The sequence below is a fragment of the Benincasa hispida genome, chromosome 2 (assembly GCF_027475165.1).
Source record: "Benincasa hispida cultivar pf3 chromosome 2, pf3_genome.v1.1, whole genome shotgun sequence".
NCBI classification, from domain to species: Eukaryota; Viridiplantae; Streptophyta; class Magnoliopsida; order Cucurbitales; family Cucurbitaceae; genus Benincasa; species Benincasa hispida.
The window spans coordinates 65,004,465-65,021,016 of record NC_143479.1 but is presented as its reverse complement, the minus strand read 5'-3'; the positions used below and the strand labels follow the sequence as shown (position 1 = coordinate 65,021,016).

General features: G+C 39.7%; 2 protein-coding genes across 2 annotated transcripts; one reads left to right on the top strand and one right to left on the bottom strand.

The window, feature by feature from the left end:
- Positions 1-4,874: 4,874 nt before the first annotated feature.
- On the top strand, positions 4,875-6,076 carry LOC150038093 (uncharacterized). Its single transcript, XM_090311136.1, has 2 exons — positions 4,875-5,045; positions 5,726-6,076. The coding sequence occupies exons 1-2, from the start codon at positions 4,875-4,877 to the stop codon at positions 6,074-6,076; spliced, it is 522 nt and encodes a 173-aa protein (XP_090167262.1).
- An 8,234-nt stretch (positions 6,077-14,310) lies between these two features.
- LOC150038092 (uncharacterized) lies at positions 14,311-15,326 on the bottom strand. The gene is made up of 3 exons (XM_090311135.1): positions 15,003-15,326; positions 14,580-14,765; positions 14,311-14,478 (listed from the first exon to the last, which is right to left on the bottom strand). The coding sequence occupies exons 1-3, from the start codon at positions 15,324-15,326 to the stop codon at positions 14,311-14,313; spliced, it is 678 nt and encodes a 225-aa protein (XP_090167261.1).
- Between the last annotated feature and the right edge of the window lie 1,226 nt (positions 15,327-16,552).

The following is a 16,552-nucleotide window of genomic DNA, read 5'->3' as shown; positions in this document are numbered from 1 at the left end:
CTCAAACTTATTTATAGAAATGGAATTTCTCAAACTTATTTATAGAAATGGAATTTACTTCTCTATATTTGTTCACTCTCTGCTTATTACGCATGAGTAGCTAAATCTGTTGAATGGGTTGAGAAACATTTAGCCAGCATAACTGGGGATCTTCATTCTATGCGATTATCTTGTATTATATATGCTTCATTCATCCATTAGAGATACTCGGGAAGGTAGTCTAAGGACAGGATCTAGGCTTGGAAAAGTCAGGTTAGAATCTAGGCTCGGGAGAGTCAGATTAGAATGCATAATCAAGAGATAGGAGCTTAGGAATAAGTACTGTTTGCTATTAATGCATCACATGCATCCTAGATATAGGATATGATTGTGTGCATCTTGCATAATCGTATAAGAAAAGAGTAAAGACTTAGAAATAACCTCTATGAACATTGTTGCATTCAACACATGCGTCCTAGACTTAGGAGCACTGCATTTACATTGGAAAATGAATTGTTGTTGCATGAGTGTAGCATGATCGCATAGTCTGATACATTCCCAGGAAACATTAGCTAAAGACCTTCTCAACCCGTTCCTCCGCATACTCAGTGTATCTACCGCATAATCGAACTTTTCTCTACTCCGCTGCATTTATTTATTTTATTACTGTAAACAACAACTCAAACAACTATGGATTTATTTGGTTACCGCAAAGTCTTCTGAAAAATTACCACCGCATATTGTTTTCCCAAGTCCCTGAGTTTGACCCTGGACTTACCAGGAAACTCAGTGGGGTTTATACTTGGATTCCACTGAGAAAACTTATTGCTCAACGCAATTCCATCACCGCATTTCATTCCACATTTTCATCACATAAAATAACGCATCAAGTTTTTGGCGCCATTGTCGGGAACTTCGGCAAATCAGTGTTCTAACAGTAATTTTTCTGATTTCTTTGCAGCTCTCAATCTCTGGCAAATTATGACCCGGAGATTGAGAGGATGTTCAGACGGGGACTAAGAAACAGCTGCCAAGCACAACAACCAGATAAAGACGATATGGCGAAGTAGCCTGGAAACGGAGCACCAAATGAAAACAACGTCATGGCGAATCCAATCCTCCTAGAAAACGATCGTAATAGGCCCATTAGGGACTATGCATCGCAAAACCTCTATGATTTCCTTCCAGGAATCATGAGGCCTACCCTTGATAGAAGCCGATTCGAAATGAAATTGTTGATGCTGCAGATGATCCAGACTACGGGACAATTGGGAGGATGGTGTGGCGAGGATCCGCATGGCCACCTTCGTAGCTTTATAGAAATCTGCAACACTTTTGTGTTCTCGAACATCTCTGTCGAAGAAATTCGACAACTCTGTTTCCATTTTCTCTGTGTGATCAGGCAAGAAAATGGACGTATTCTCTCGAGCCAGGAGAGATCACTTCATGGGAACAGGTCGTAGAGAAGTTTATGAAGAATTATTTCCCACCTACTGAGAATGCTAGACGAAGGAAACGAATAACCAATTTTGAACAAGACATGGACGAATCGCTCAGTGATGCCTGGGCGAGGTTTAAGATGCTGGTTAGGGACTGTCCACACAACGGATTGTCAGACTGCCTGCAAATGGAAATCTTTTATCATAGTTTAAATATCGCTTCGCAGACCGCAGCCAATGCGGTAGCCGCTGGTGGTTTGCTTGACAAAACGTATGACGAGGCTAAGAATATCTTGGATCGCATCTCTAAAATCACGAGGATTGGAGAGAGAGTGATTAGAGACTGAGAATAAAGGATAACGACGCAAACAATGGTGCTATCGCTTCATTACGGAGTCAGATGACCGCAATGATGAACCTAATTCAAGGAATTGCGATCAACAGCCCAACACCGCAAAATGGGCAAGTAAATGCAATTAATCAAAATGTCGCAAGGTGTGGGACTTGCGGTGATGGACACATAATGGAAGAATGCCCACAGAACCCACAATCTATTTATTTTATGAAAAATAATCCATTCTCTAACACCTACAACCCCAGGTGGAGAAACCACCCCAACTTTACAAGGAAGAATTAGCAGCAAAATTTCCAATCTGTGGCGCAGAAGGAAGGGCCACCTGGATTCTTCCTGCGAAATAACGATCAGACGAGCAGTCAAGCCAGTTGCTCGCAACCACCACAATCTTCCTCCATAGAAAGCTTGTTGAAGCAGTATATCGAGAAAAATGAAACTGTGCTTCAAAGCCAGGCGACGTCCATCCGCAATCTAGAATTACAGATAGGCCAGATTACGAGCGAGCTAAAGAATGGACCGCAAGGGCCCCTGTCGAGTTCAACAGAACTCCCACGCAACCCGGGGGATCAGGTAAAGAGCAATGTCAAGTCATGACATTGCGGAGTAGAAAAACTGTGGAGGGAGAGAGGAAAGAGCTAACCAGACGACTCCTATTGCGCTGGAACCTGAGATTGCAGTGACTCAAGAAGAAGAAGGAGAAAAAGAAGTGATAGAACCAGAAGTTTCATCCACCTCAAAGTCGATAGAAAAGGGGACCGTGAGAGTGCAGTTGCCACCTTTCCCGCAGAGACTCAGAAAGAAAAAGAATGATGAGGTATAATACCAACGCTTTATGACTATGTTAAAACAATTGCATATTAATATTCCGTTCAGTGAAGCAATTGAGGAGATGCCTGCTTATGCGAAGTTTCTGAAGGACATGGTAACCAAGAAAAGAGGCACTGGTAAGTTTGCCACAATGGCTTTAACGCAGAGCTCAAAATCAATAATCCCACCAAAGATGAGCGATCCTAGGAGCTTTACTATACCTTGCTCCATTGGATGACTGTACATCGGGCAAGCACTGTGTGACCTTGGAGCCAGCATCAACTTGATGCCTCTGTCAATCTTTAAGCAGCTGAATATGGGGCAACTTACGCCCACGACGTTGACTCTCTAACTCACAGATAGATCTCTGGTGCATTCAGAGGGGAAGGTGAAGGACGTGCTGGTTACCATCGACAAATTTATATTACCAGCCGACTTTATCATCTTAGATTACGAAGCCGACAAAGATGTGCCCATCATCTTGGAGCGACCATTTTTATCAACGGGTCGTGCTTAGATTGATGTGCACAAAGGAGAGATCACCTTGAGCGTGAATGGACATAAGCTCAAGTTCAACATCATCTGTGCCATGAGATTTTATGGCGACGAAGACCTTAATGAATCTGATGATAACCAAAGTTTGAATGAAGAAGAGAAGCCTGACAATAAGGATGAAGATGAGGATGCAAGCACATCCATTGTGACATGTAATGTTGTCATAGAAAAAACAAACAAGGAAGAAGAGATGATCGCAACCTAAGAAGAAGAGCCAACAGAAAATGGAGAAAGAAAAACAACGCAACCGTCCTTGAAAGAACCACCAATAATATAGTTGAAGATCTTGCCGAATCACCTAAAGTATGCATTTTTGGGGTAGAATGAAAAGCTACCAGTCATTATTTCCTCTGAGCTTAATGAAGACCAGGAGAGTGTGTTGCTGAGCATTCTAAGAAAGTATGTGCGAGCAATTGGCTAGACACTCGCGGACATTCGAGGAATTAGCCCCGCATACTGTATACACTGAATTCATCTCAAAGAAAAGCATAAGGGATCAATCTAAGATCAGCGCAGACTCAACCCTGCGATGAAATAGGTCGTTAAAAAGGAGATCATTAAGTGGTTAGATGCGGGCATTATTTATCCGATAACAGACAGCAAATGGGTCATCCCCGTGCAGTGCGTGCCAAAAAAAGGTGGCATGACGGTAGTATCCAACGAAAATAATGAGCTGATACCGCAAAGAATCGTCACCAGGTGGCGTATTTACATGGACTACCGCAAGCTGAATGTGGCAACGAAGAAAGATCATTTCCCTTTACCGTTCATTGACCAAATGCTAGATCGTCTAGCCGGAAATGAATTTTAGTGCTTTCTGGATGGGTATGTCAGCTATAATCCGATTATGATTGATCCCGAAGATCAGGAAAAAATCACATTCACCTGCCCATATGGGACTTTTGCTTTTCGCCGTATGCCGTTCGACCTCTGCAATGCGCCGAGCACGTTCCAAAGGTGCATGATGGCCATCTTTTTCAGAATATCTTGAGGATTCTATTGAAATATTCATGGACAACTTCTCTGTCTATGAGCACACATACGAAGTCCGTCTTGCCAACCTGGAGAATATTTTGAAAAGATGCAAGGAGACAAATCTCGTGCTCAACTGGGAAAAATGTCATTTTATGGTGAAGGAGGACATTGTGCTGGGGCACAAGGTATCTCGAGATGGGTTGGAGGTGGATAAAGCAAAAATAGAAGCAATTGAAAAACTCCCATCCCTAACAAGTGTAAAGGCTGTAAGGAGTTTCTTGGGGCATGCCGAATTCTACATACGTTTTGTCAAGGATTTCTAAAAAATAGCACGATCACTGAGTGTGTTGTTGGAAGCTGATAAGAAATTCGACTTTGATGATAATTACCGCAACACATTCATGATTCTAAAAAACGCATTGACGACTACACCCGTTTTGATCGCGCTAGATTGGACACTTCCCTTTGAAATAATGTGCGATGCAAACAGGTATGCGATGGGAGCAGTACTAGCACAGAAGAGAAAAACAATATTGCATCCCATCGCATATTCCAGTAAGACTTTAAACCCTGTTCAGACTAATTACACCACCACAGAAAAAGAGCTGCTTGTGGTAATATTTGCATTAGAAAAGTTCAGATCATATCTGCTGGGAACAAAAGTACTCATCCATACTAACCACTCGGTGATAAAATATCTAATGACAAAGAATGACGCAAAGCCGAGGCTGATTAGATGGGTTCTCCTCCTTCAAGAATTCGATATGGAAATAATTGACCGCAAGGGAACGAAAAACCAAGTTGCGGATCATTTATCCAGATTGGAAAATCTGGAGGTTGACCGCAAGGAGTCAGAGGTGAGCGTAGTGTTTCCGGATGACCAGCTGGTTCAGATTGAAGAAGTGCCATGGTATGCTGATATAGTCAACTATCTGGTTTGCGAGCAATTTCCTGAAGAGTATACCTACCACCAACAAAAGAAGCTCAAACATGAATGCAAATATTATTATTGGAATGAGCTGAATCTGTATAAGAGGGGGTCAGACCAGGTTATGCGACTATGTGTACCAGAGGCTGCTCATCAACGTATATTATCGCAATGTCATGATTCACCATATGGTGGACACTTTGGAGGCAGCGCACCGTAGCAAAAGTCTTACAAAGTGGGTTCTATTGGCCGATATTATTATCCAAGTGGGTAGAAGCAATAGCATGCACCGCAAGTGATGTGGAAGTAGTCTCCAAATTCTTAAAGAAAAATATTTTCACACGTTTTGGCACTCCACGTGCCATAATAAGTGACGAAGGCTCCCACTTTGTCAATTACTCTGTCAAAAATCTGCTGCTGAAATATAATATCCTCTACAAAGTGGCCACCGCATGCCATCCATAGATGAATGGTCAGGCTGAAGTGTCCAATCGAGAAATTAAGTTGATATTGGAGAAAGTGGTAAAACCTTCGTGAAAAGATTGGGCAACAAAGTTGGACGATGCGTTGTGGGCATATTGAACTGCATATAAAACACTAATAAGCATGCCTCCATAGGTGTTGGTATTTGGTAAAGCATTTCATTTGCCATTGGAGCTGGAATATAAAGCGCTGTGGGCGGTGAAGAAGCTTAACTTTGATTTAAAAGCAGCAGAGGAAGCAAGAAAGCTACAACTAGTCGAGCTTGATGAGTGGAGAACGCAAGCTTATGAAAATGCCAAAATATACAAAGAACGAGCAAAACGGTGGCATGACAGTAGGCTATGCGATAAAAATCTCCATGTTGGACAAAAGGTTTTACTTTTCAATTCACGGCTCCGGCTCTTTCCTGGCAAGTTAAAGTCGCACTGGTCCGGACCCTTTATCATTAAAGAAATATTCCAACATGGTGCGGTTGAGCTGATTACGGAGGACGGGACCCGTACATTTAAGGTTAATGGGCAACGAGTCAAGGTATACTGCGGAGGTGATTTTTAGTGAGAAAAGACCTCTGTAGACTTGAGAAACTCGGAATAGAGGAAAATGGAGTGGCCCCTACGCTGGCATGCAACATCATCTGGGGCACAAGTCTTCTGAAGTATCCTTTTTATGATTCATGAACTCTCATTTCTATGACGCTTCAATTATCATTTATCTATTTGCATTTTACTTGTTCTTTACAAAAAAAAAAAAAAAAAGAAGGCAAGAAAAATTTTGTTAACTTTTTTTATCATTTGACCCTCTCGATGTTTCTTTGCAAATGATCAAGGTACACGATTGCAGAGGCACTACATGAAGATGCAAGTTCACTCTATCACCGCAATTCAAAGGATGAAGATCGCCACAAAGTAGGATGCATCAACAAACAATGCAGGCATTACGATGCAAATTTGGGGGTTGTATTCTTCATTGACTTTATTCCAAATTTTGCATTATCGCATCGCATTTTAATTTTGAAAAGTTTTATCACCGCATCCTCTTTGATTACCACAATCATTTAACATGGATAAACTTAGTAAATCACCGCATGCTTTCTCTTTGCCAATTATGATTACAATGATGAAACACATGCTTCTATTTTTTCCATATATACTAGAGTCAACTTAATCTTAGAAAAGTCACCTCATGAAATATTTCTAGAAGTTAGAGGTTTGTTAGCTTTCTTTCAAACTCTCTTTAGGCACTGATTTTCCTAAGAAAATCGCATGAATTCTTTCAATCTTTTGGCAATGAGAACATTGCCGCATTTTAAATTTGGGGGTGAGGTATTTATTTTTCGACATTGCTATTTTTAGCTTTATGAAAAAAAATTGAGAATAACAACTCCACTGTCAACGCAATGGGGAAACCCATGTTGATAAGAGTTAAGTTGTGAAGGGCACTTACCCATAGTTGGATGTCCGCATGACACTTGTGGGGGCAAACCAAAACGAAAGTAGGTCGCCAGGATCAACGGATAAATAAATGACCGCAACTCCGTTGCCAAGTAGGTATGAGTTTAGTCTGAGGAAGAGCGCCTTGCTCGTAGTTGGATGTTCGCATGACACACGTGGGGGCAAGCCAAAACGAAGGCGAGGAACTTGGATCAGCGCAAGATCAGAAAAAAAATATAACAATGTCAAAAATATGCAAGGATAAAAAATCATTTAACACCCCAGTGAAAAAGTTTTTTTGAAATAAATCATGCGATGTTCTAGAATCTAGTAAAGTTCTTTTGGAGGTTAAAGTTGCAGTCCCTAGGTCTTAGAAATATTTTAAGAATATACTTGAATAAGAATTAAGGAAATTTTGGTGTATAGGATTTGAATGAAGTATCCTTGAGAAATCTATGAAAAGAGATTTGCGGTCGGCTTTCTAAAGGAAATCTTTAGCTTATGCTTGAGGACAAGCATTGTTTAAATTTGGGAGTGTGATAACGGGCAGAAATGCACGTTATTACATTACTAAGTTATTAAACAATGAAGATTTGTGTTGATAAAATATGTTAGATTGTGTCCAAAAAGCATTAAGTTCATAACATTGCGGTCGCATGCGTTCATCGCATAGAAACAGTTAATTTTATTATTTTTATGTAGAATATGCGTTGTCGCAAGGCGAAAAGCGTGATCAGAAGAAATCAATGGTCGAGCGTAGCATTACCGTAAGGCTTTGCGGTGATTTGTGCTCGCAAACATTTGCTCAAGAAGGATTGTCGCATAGAGCCGGTGCAACTTAGTGGGCGCATCTGGGTGAAAAGTATAATTAATCACGATGGGCTAGAAAGCTGATGACGATCGAATCGAAATTAAGTTGACAAGCCGCTAACGATAAAAAATACACTCAGCTTTTCGGTGACAAATATTTGGCGCATCAGTCAGAGAATTAAAGCCATCCCATCTGTGCAATCATAAGCGAGAAGCTGCCTTTCACCCTGAAGCTTTATAAATACCAAAGGCATCCTTCAGAAAAGAGGTTCAGCAAGTTCGGATACTTAGATAATTTTCTCCATAGTTAGAATAGCCTTGTTCTTAGATTTTCTTTTGTTTTAAGGCGGAAGCGAGAGAAGCGAGATTGTGCTGATAGATCAGAGAGAGGGCCAGCTCCTGCGGAAGCAGGAATATCTTTTGAACAGAATAGAGGTGACAGTGGAAAGGCCTTGGGAAGCAAGGGATTTCTACCAGGCTCTCTATCCTTAACTTCCATTGTCATTTTGTACTCAAACTTATTTATAGAAATGGAATTTACTTCTCTATATTTGTTCAGTCTCTGCTTATTATGCATGAGTAGCTAAATCTATTGAATGGGTTGAGAAACACTTAGCTAGCATAACTGGGGATCTTCATTCTATGCGATTATCTTGTATTATGTATGCTTCATTCGTCCATTAGATATACTCGAGAGGGTAGTCTAAGGATAGGATCTAGGCTTGGAAAAGTCAGGTTAGAATCTAGGCTCGAGAGAGTCAGATTAGAACGCATAATCAAGAGATAAAAGCTTAGGAATAAGCACTGTCTGCTATTAACGCATCACATGCATCCTAGATATAGGATATGATTGTGTGCAGTCACCTTGTCTTTGTGTGCATCTTGCATCATCACATAGGAAAAGAGTAGAGACTTAGGAATAAGCTATATGGACATTGTTGCATTCAACACATGAGTCCTAGACTTAGGAGCACCCATTTGCATTGGAAAATGAATTGTTGTTGCATGAGTGTAGCATGATCACATAGTCTGGCGCATTCCCAGGAATCGCTAGCTAAAGACCTTCTCAACCCGTTCCTCCGCATACTCAATGTATCTACCATATAATCGAACTTTTCTCAACTCCGCCGCATTTATTTATTTTATTACTGCAAAAAACAACCCAAACAACTATTGATTTATTTGGTTACCGCAAAGTCTTTTGAAAAATTACCACCGCATATTGTTTTCCCAAGTCTCTGAGTTTGACCCTGGACTTACCAGGAAACTCAGCGGGGTTTATACTTGGATTTCACTAAGAAAACCTTTTTTTCAACGCAGTTTAATCACTGCATTTCATTCTACATTTTCATCACATAAAATAACGCATCTGGTACTTCATCCTAGTGACACTATTGGATGTGGCCTATTTTGTATATTGATACAAATGATGTGATCCAAAAATCATTCATGTAGAGAATGTGAGTGGGGGCATCCTGTGCAATAATTTTGCATAAGACTGGTCCTCGAAATAGTCACTTTTCTTTATAACAACCGTTTACTGTTAAAACTAACTATCTCAAACTAAAATGAACTAGGGTAACTCGATCTTAATCCTGAGCTAACTATGAACTCCTGTTTATTCGGGATTATCCTTTGATCTACATAGGTGAGAGTAGTTCAACAACACTGCTCAATAAGCCTCCCATTTTTGGGATAAGACTAGATAGATAGCTGGGTACATAGCTTTGCAATATGGAATTCACTCATACCCGATTTAGGGTTTGGAGATGAGTTGTCCTCATAAGCGCTAATGCCTTGTCTTGAAAAATGGAGCCTCACCCTCTCATGGAAGAGAAGGTTATGATTTATAAGTTGGACTATAAATTAATTATTCAATGGAGGATTAGTGGGAGCTTAAGGAGTAAGATATATTTACAGGGGTAAAATGGTAATCTTTGACCAAGCTGTAAATATGAATGACTTGTGAAACATTGACTTACCGATTATGGTTAAATTGAACAGAAATATATTTACAGTGAGAAGAGTGCAACTATCGAGCTATAGTGGAATGTCTTTATAATTAACAAATAGTGATTAATTCGATTTAAAGAGTTTAACCAATTAATTACAAGTCGCTGGAGCTCATGATCTGTAAGTCCATAAGGTCCCTCTACTAGCTTGTAATTTGGATTACTAAATTGAGTAATCTTGATGATCTGAAATTAGGGTTTAGAATTTGAAATGTTCAAATTCAATTAGGGTTTCTATTTATTGTATTTAATACAATTGAAATGTTTAATTTTATCAAAATTAAACGAAATTGGAGAAATAATTAATCTTTAAAATATGATTTACATATTAATTTCATTGTGATGGAATTATTTTTGATTAATTTAATATTAGATATTAAATTAATAAAATTAATTAAAAGGTTTATTTAATTAGTTTTATTTAAAAATTAATTAATTGAATTAATTTTTATAAAACTAATAAATCAAATTAAATAAGTTTAATTTTGAAATTGATTTTGGAAATCAGTTTTTTGAAAAACCATTTTGAAAATCAAAACTCAAAGTGGAGGTTTCCAAAAGTTGGAAATCTCCACTATGGTGCAAGGCACCTTATTCACTCAATTCCATTTTCTCCATGAAGTAAGAGCTGACCTTCATGTGAGCTTTGAATTTGCATGATGAAAGCTCTATAAATTGAAGTGCTAAGTTGAATAATTGATTCATGCTTACAAGAACTTCTTGAAGAACTCTACAGAAATCAATAACCATCCAAACCATCTTCATATGTTTTATATATCCAGCTCAATTTATTGTTTCCACCACACAATCCTTGCAAGAGAATAATAGAGAAGATCTTCGTGGTGGTCTACTTGTAGATTGAAGCTCTTTCACGTGGAACTCAGTTGGTATTGAAGAGGATTCTTCAAAGGTATTGTGTTCATCAAACCTTCTTCTGTAAAAGTTACTTTGAAGCATGTTTAAATTCAAATTAAGTATAATTAGAGTGCTTATTGATTATGATTTTCTCCGCTACACATCATTATACTCTAACAACCAATTGTCCATTAGAGGATCAGTAGGACTTAAGGAGCAAGATATAATATCGGGGGTAAAACAACTTTTGACCCAACCGTTATTAAGAACCACCTGTAAAGGGTTGACTTACTAAATATGGTTATATCGAGTGGACAAAAAAATATCTACAGTGAGGGAAGTGAAACTACTGGACTTTAGTGGATTACCCAGTAGTTAACAAATGTTGATTAATTTAGTTTAAAGAGTTTAGCCTATTGAGAATGTCCTAAAACTCACAGTTCGTAATCATAGAAACATTTTCTATTTATCAATAAAAATATTGTTAAAGCATTTATTCAATAAAAGTATTATTGAAATTGTATTATGTAACAAAATCCAATAAACGAATCCATGGCTATAGTATGAACACTTTAACTTTATGTGGAAACATAAAAGAGGATCAAATTATAGTATATAGCCAAAAAAAGTCTATAAGTATATGGATGAGATTGGGTACCTCATATTGGGGACACTATGAATGTGGCCTACTTTGTATACTGATACAAACGATGTGATCCCGAAAGCGTTCATGTGGAGACATGGTGTAGTGGCATCCTATGCAAAAGATGTTTGCATAAGACTAGACCACGAAAGAGTAACTTTTCTTTATAACGACCGTTTACTGTTAAAATTGACTATTTCAGTTCGATGACCTAGGGTAACTCGATCTTAATCCTGAGCTAACTATGAACTCTTGTTTATTTGGGATTATCCTTTGATCTGTATAGGTGAGAGTAGTTCAACAACACTGCTCAACAAACCTCCCATTTTGGGGATAAGACCAGATAGATAGCTGGGGACATAGTCTTGTAAGATGGAATTCACTCCTACCTGTTTTTGGATATTGAATCCTGGTCTTGAACAAAGAGGCCCCACCCTCTCATGGCCGAGAGGGACATAGTTTATTAGTTGGACTATAAACCAATTGTTCAATAGAGGTTAGTGGGAGCTTAAGAAGGAAGATGTAACTAGTTGACAATCTGTTCCCACCTGCAGGCTACCCAATTCACTTTCTGATGTCGATTCTATATCTATTGGATTTTTACCTCTTCTTCTACTGGAATCTAGATCCCTCTTAACTTCAGGATCTCCAGCGGTAGGGTCAAGATTCCCATTTGCTATCTGCTTGCTCAACCTGCCAGTTTTTCTCGACATCTTTACACCTAATTATAAAGTACACATGTTAGGGACTCTTATTAGGGACCTAGACTAATGCATGAACTCTCTCTTCTTCAAAGCCTTATGCTCTAATACCAACTTGTCACACCCCCTCCCAGACTACCCTTTAAACCTATAAGGGAATGTGATTGCAGTAGTTACCGCCCAATTAGTAGCACTTACTACCTAACTAAGTTTCTACACCTGCTTAGAAACCCTGGTAAATGAACGTATAATAGTACATACAGAATGGTTCTACTAGCACTTTCCAATCAGAAACAGTAACAAGACTTCATACATCCCAAGACGAACATAACATATATACATCATAAAACCAGTGGGTCCCGACGTACTAGCCTAGTCCCTATATGAACATGACATGTGTACGAGTATATACAGAACCAACATCTAAACTCCTTCTCGAGCTAAGTCCTTGAGTGGCAGAGTAGCAATAGAGTTATCTATTGGGGAATTGGCTGCTACCTGGGGAGAGAAAACATTTCAAGTGGGGTGACCTACTAGCCTAGTGAGTGACTAAATAAGTATAATATCATGCTTAGAATTTGGAAACTACCAAGCCATACTTTAAAAACATGTAACATCTAAAAAGTATTAAACATCCGAATCCTTAGTTGAGAAAGAACTTCTTTGCTCAAGTCCTCAACGTTAAGCCTTAGTTGGTGTGGAGTGACCTCGACATAACAAACGTCGAATCTACCTACGTGCACGTGGTAATAACTAAGTACCGTCAAACATTAGGTACTACGATCCAGATACCTTCTCATAGTCCTTCAGTATCAGGTTTATCATGCTCACATAAAACATATCTTTACAACATACATACTTGAAAGCATAGTAACATGAATAAGAGCTTTCATATCTTTTAAACCTCTAACACATGTGTTGCACACATAAATACTTTGAACATGCTTTATAAACATTTTCTAACTAGCATGCGTTACAAGCTCTTAAAACTTGATTTACTTGGAATAATTCTTATAACTTAGCTAGCCTGAGTTACTAAACATTTAGAAAACTTTTTAAATTTTTTCCTCACAGCTTTGGCAACTCCTTTAAGGTTGGTAAGCTTCTCCTATTGGTGTCAATCCCGTGGACACAACAATATAGTTTAGCTACTAGTAGTAGTCTCCCTTTTGAAACTAACTTACATAATTAAGTTCTCATTTTTTCTTTAAGTAGGACTTCTTCATCCTAATGCATACCCTAGGCCAACATTTAGAAATTTCTTTGAAATTTTAGGTCTCAACTAGGCGGAAACCACCAACACCAATGCCCATATCAAGTGTCAACGCATGGCCGAAGCGACTATCAAGCCACTTTCCCGCGCACGCTTCTCAGCTTAAGCGCCTAATGCTTAGCATACACGATTGGTAGCCTGATGCACGCCTTCAGCCCTCTCGCAAAAAGCCTGGCGCCTTTACTCGCACAAAGCCTTTGCGTCAATTATTTCTTGCACACGCACTATCTTCAATGCCTTCAAGCTTTCAACACATGCCTACTCAACGCATCATGCACTCCCTGCAAAACTCTGTTATGAAACTGATTCTTATTAATACTTTGATTACGTAATCGGTCGACACAATAGCTAAACGAATACTGAGTTCTATATTAAACGATAAGTGTCAACAGAACTAAATGATCACTTACAATTGCTACTCGATCATTTATCAAGTACTAAACGATCGTTTACAAGTTCTACACGATCGCTAAGAATTACTAGACGATCGCTTACAAAATAGTCCACGATCACTTACAAAATCCTACACGATCGCTTACAAACTATTACATGATCGCTTACAGATTACAACACAATCGCTTACCCGCTACTACACGATCGCAGGCTTCCGCTACACGATTTCGTAGAAGAAGTAAACGATAGTTAGCACACAACGATAGGGACTACACGATGGAACACCCGGACTCCCACTCTCGAGAGCTCCCCTTTCCAACTCCAGATAAGCAAAATCCTCTCTCTCTCTCTTTCCGTTTCTTCCTTCTTTTAAACGATCAACTTTTGAACTGAATTGAAAGTTATTTCAGTTGCAGTTCTTAACCTCGATAACGGACTCAACTGCTAACACCGACGCTCTTTCCAACCTTTTACTCTTCCTTCTTTGAGTAAGATTCCTATCATTACCTCCCCCGTCCACCTCTATCTTGTCTTCAAGGTAAAATATGGGAAACTGATTCTGGAAGTCATCGAGCACCTCCTATGTCACCTCATGCTCCGACAAGCCTTTCCACTTTACCAAAACTTCACGTCCCCACTGCGAAGGCCCGGACCTAGAGCTCAAAACAACTTCTAGTTCCAGAACCAAGTGTGATTCTCATCGACTAAATGATGCACAGATGCTTCTCTCCCAAGCTGGCCAACCAACTTCTTTAGCTGCGATACATGAAAAACGGGATGTATAGACACCATTGATGGAAGGTTCAATTTGTAGGCTACCATGCCCACTCTGTCGACCACCTGATATGGTCCATAATACTTGGGAGACAATTTTACAAACTCTTTTGTCAAACTGAAATTTGGCGATAAGGTCACAACTTCAACCACACCCAATTAGCAACCTGAAATTCAACATCACGACGCTTCTTATCAACAAACTTCTTCAATTTCTCTTGAGCCTCCCACAAATGGTCCTTGAGCACGCATAATGACGCATATCTGTCCCTCATCTGTTGATCCAAAGTTGCATTGGCAGTAAAATCATCCCCATAATAAACTACCACTGGGGGTTGTCTTCCATAAACAATCTAAAAAAGGGAGAAGATAGTAGAAGCGTTATATGTTGTGTTATACCAATAATCTGCCCAATTCAACCAGTTGATCCATTCTCTCGGCCGCTCTCCACAAAAGCACCTAAGATACATTTCTACGCTACGATTCACCACCTCTGTCTGTCCATCCGACTGAGGATGATAAGCTATACTGTGGTGGAGCTTGGTACCCGACACTCAGAACAACTCCTGCCAAAAGTGACTCACAAGTACCTTGTCCCGATCCGACACGATTGACTTCGGCATGCCGTGAAGTGTAACTATTTCTCTACAAAATTTATCGGCTACAATACTAGCATTAAAATGATGCTTCAACAGCAAGAAATGAACATATTTACTCAATCGATCCACAACTACTAAGATCAGCTCATATCCTCTCACCTTCGGTAATCCTTCAATAAAATCCATTGAGATGTTTGCCCACACAACATCAGGGATAGGCAATGGCATCAACAATCTGGCTGGTGGCAAGGCTAGCGATTTATTCTTTTGACAAACTATGCACTTCTCCACATACCTCTTAACAGCTGCTTTCATGCCTTCCCAATACAACTCCCCTGCTATTCTCTTATATGTTCTCAGGAACCCGGAATGACGACCAAACACAGAATCATGATACGTATGCAAGATTGTAAGGATCAACGAAGAGGTGGTAGAAAGTACTAACCGCCCTTATACTTCAACACACCTTGCTGTATAGAAAAATCCTGCACCCCGTCTCCTTCTTCAGTACACAGTCTTTAATTCATTGAAATCAGTCATCGAGCTAAACTTCCTTCTAAATCACAACTATATCAATCAAAGTAGAAGCTGATATTTGAGCCAACTGAGCCTTTATCTCCACCCTAGATAAGGCATCCGCGACACCATTCTCCAATCCTGGCCGATATATCACTTCAAAATCGTAGCCAAGTAACTTAGCTACCCGCTTCTGATACTGTGGCTGTATCGTTCTTTGATCCAGCAGAACTTTCAGAGCCTTCTGATCAGTCTTGATAACAAATTGTCGTCCTAACAAATAAGGATGGCACCTCTGCACGGCCATGACAACTGCCAATAATTCCTTCTCATACACCAGCTTCGCATGATCCCGCAAGGGTAGAGTATGGTTGTAAAAAGCGATCGGTCGCTTCTGTTGCACCAACACCGCGCCTATGCCGTATCCGGATGCACCTGTCTCCACCTCAAATGGTATACTAAAATCAGGGAGCGCCAACACAGGTAACGTCATCATGGTTGTTCTGAGTTTCTCAAAAGCAAACTGAGCACCCTCTGTCCATCAGAACGTCCTGCCCTTCAAAATTTGCGTCAAAGCCGCTGCTATATTGCCATAATTCTATACAAACCATACAAACCCTAGAATCCCTGCACCTCCTTCATTGTCTTAGGCACTGGTGATGCGTGTGAATTGTGATGCGATTATGGTGTGAGTTTGCAGTGATGTGTTATGCGGTGAACATGCAAGTTTTCCTAATAAGACCCAAGTATAAGCCTCACTAGGTTTTCTGGTAAGTCCAGGGTCGAACACAAGGGCTACTGAGTAAATATGTGACAGTTACTTTGATTCTCTTGCAGTGGTGAAAACAAATGAGTGGATGGTGTTTTGACTAAGAATATTTCCTATGTGACGGAGTTTGAACGAAGAGTTGATGAAATCAAGAGTTACAATGAGTATGCGATGAAGAGGTTGAGAAGGGGTTTAGCTAACACTTCCTAAGATTATGCACAAGTTATGTGATGATGCTACACACAAATAACAGCAC

What these genes read in the sequence shown, in the direction of transcription:
- LOC150038093 (XM_090311136.1), top strand. Translation starts at nt 4,875, where the DNA reads ATGGAAATAATTGACCGCAAGGGAACGAAAAACCAAGTTGCGGATCAT. An exon ending in CTGATATAGTCAACTATCTG is followed by an intron (nt 5,046 to 5,725) that starts GTTTGCGAGCAA and finishes TGGGCGGTGAAG; the next exon opens with AAGCTTAACTTTGATTTAAA.
- LOC150038092 (XM_090311135.1), bottom strand. Translation starts at nt 15,326, where the DNA reads ATGAAAGCAGCTGTTAAGAGGTATGTGGAGAAGTGCATAGTTTGTCAA. An exon ending in TCGTGTCGGATCGGGACAAG is followed by an intron (nt 14,766 to 15,002) that starts GTACTTGTGAGT and finishes TCCCTTTTTTAG; the next exon opens with ATTGTTTATGGAAGACAACC. An exon ending in GTCGTGATGTTGAATTTCAG is followed by an intron (nt 14,479 to 14,579) that starts GTTGCTAATTGG and finishes GGACCATATCAG; the next exon opens with GTGGTCGACAGAGTGGGCAT.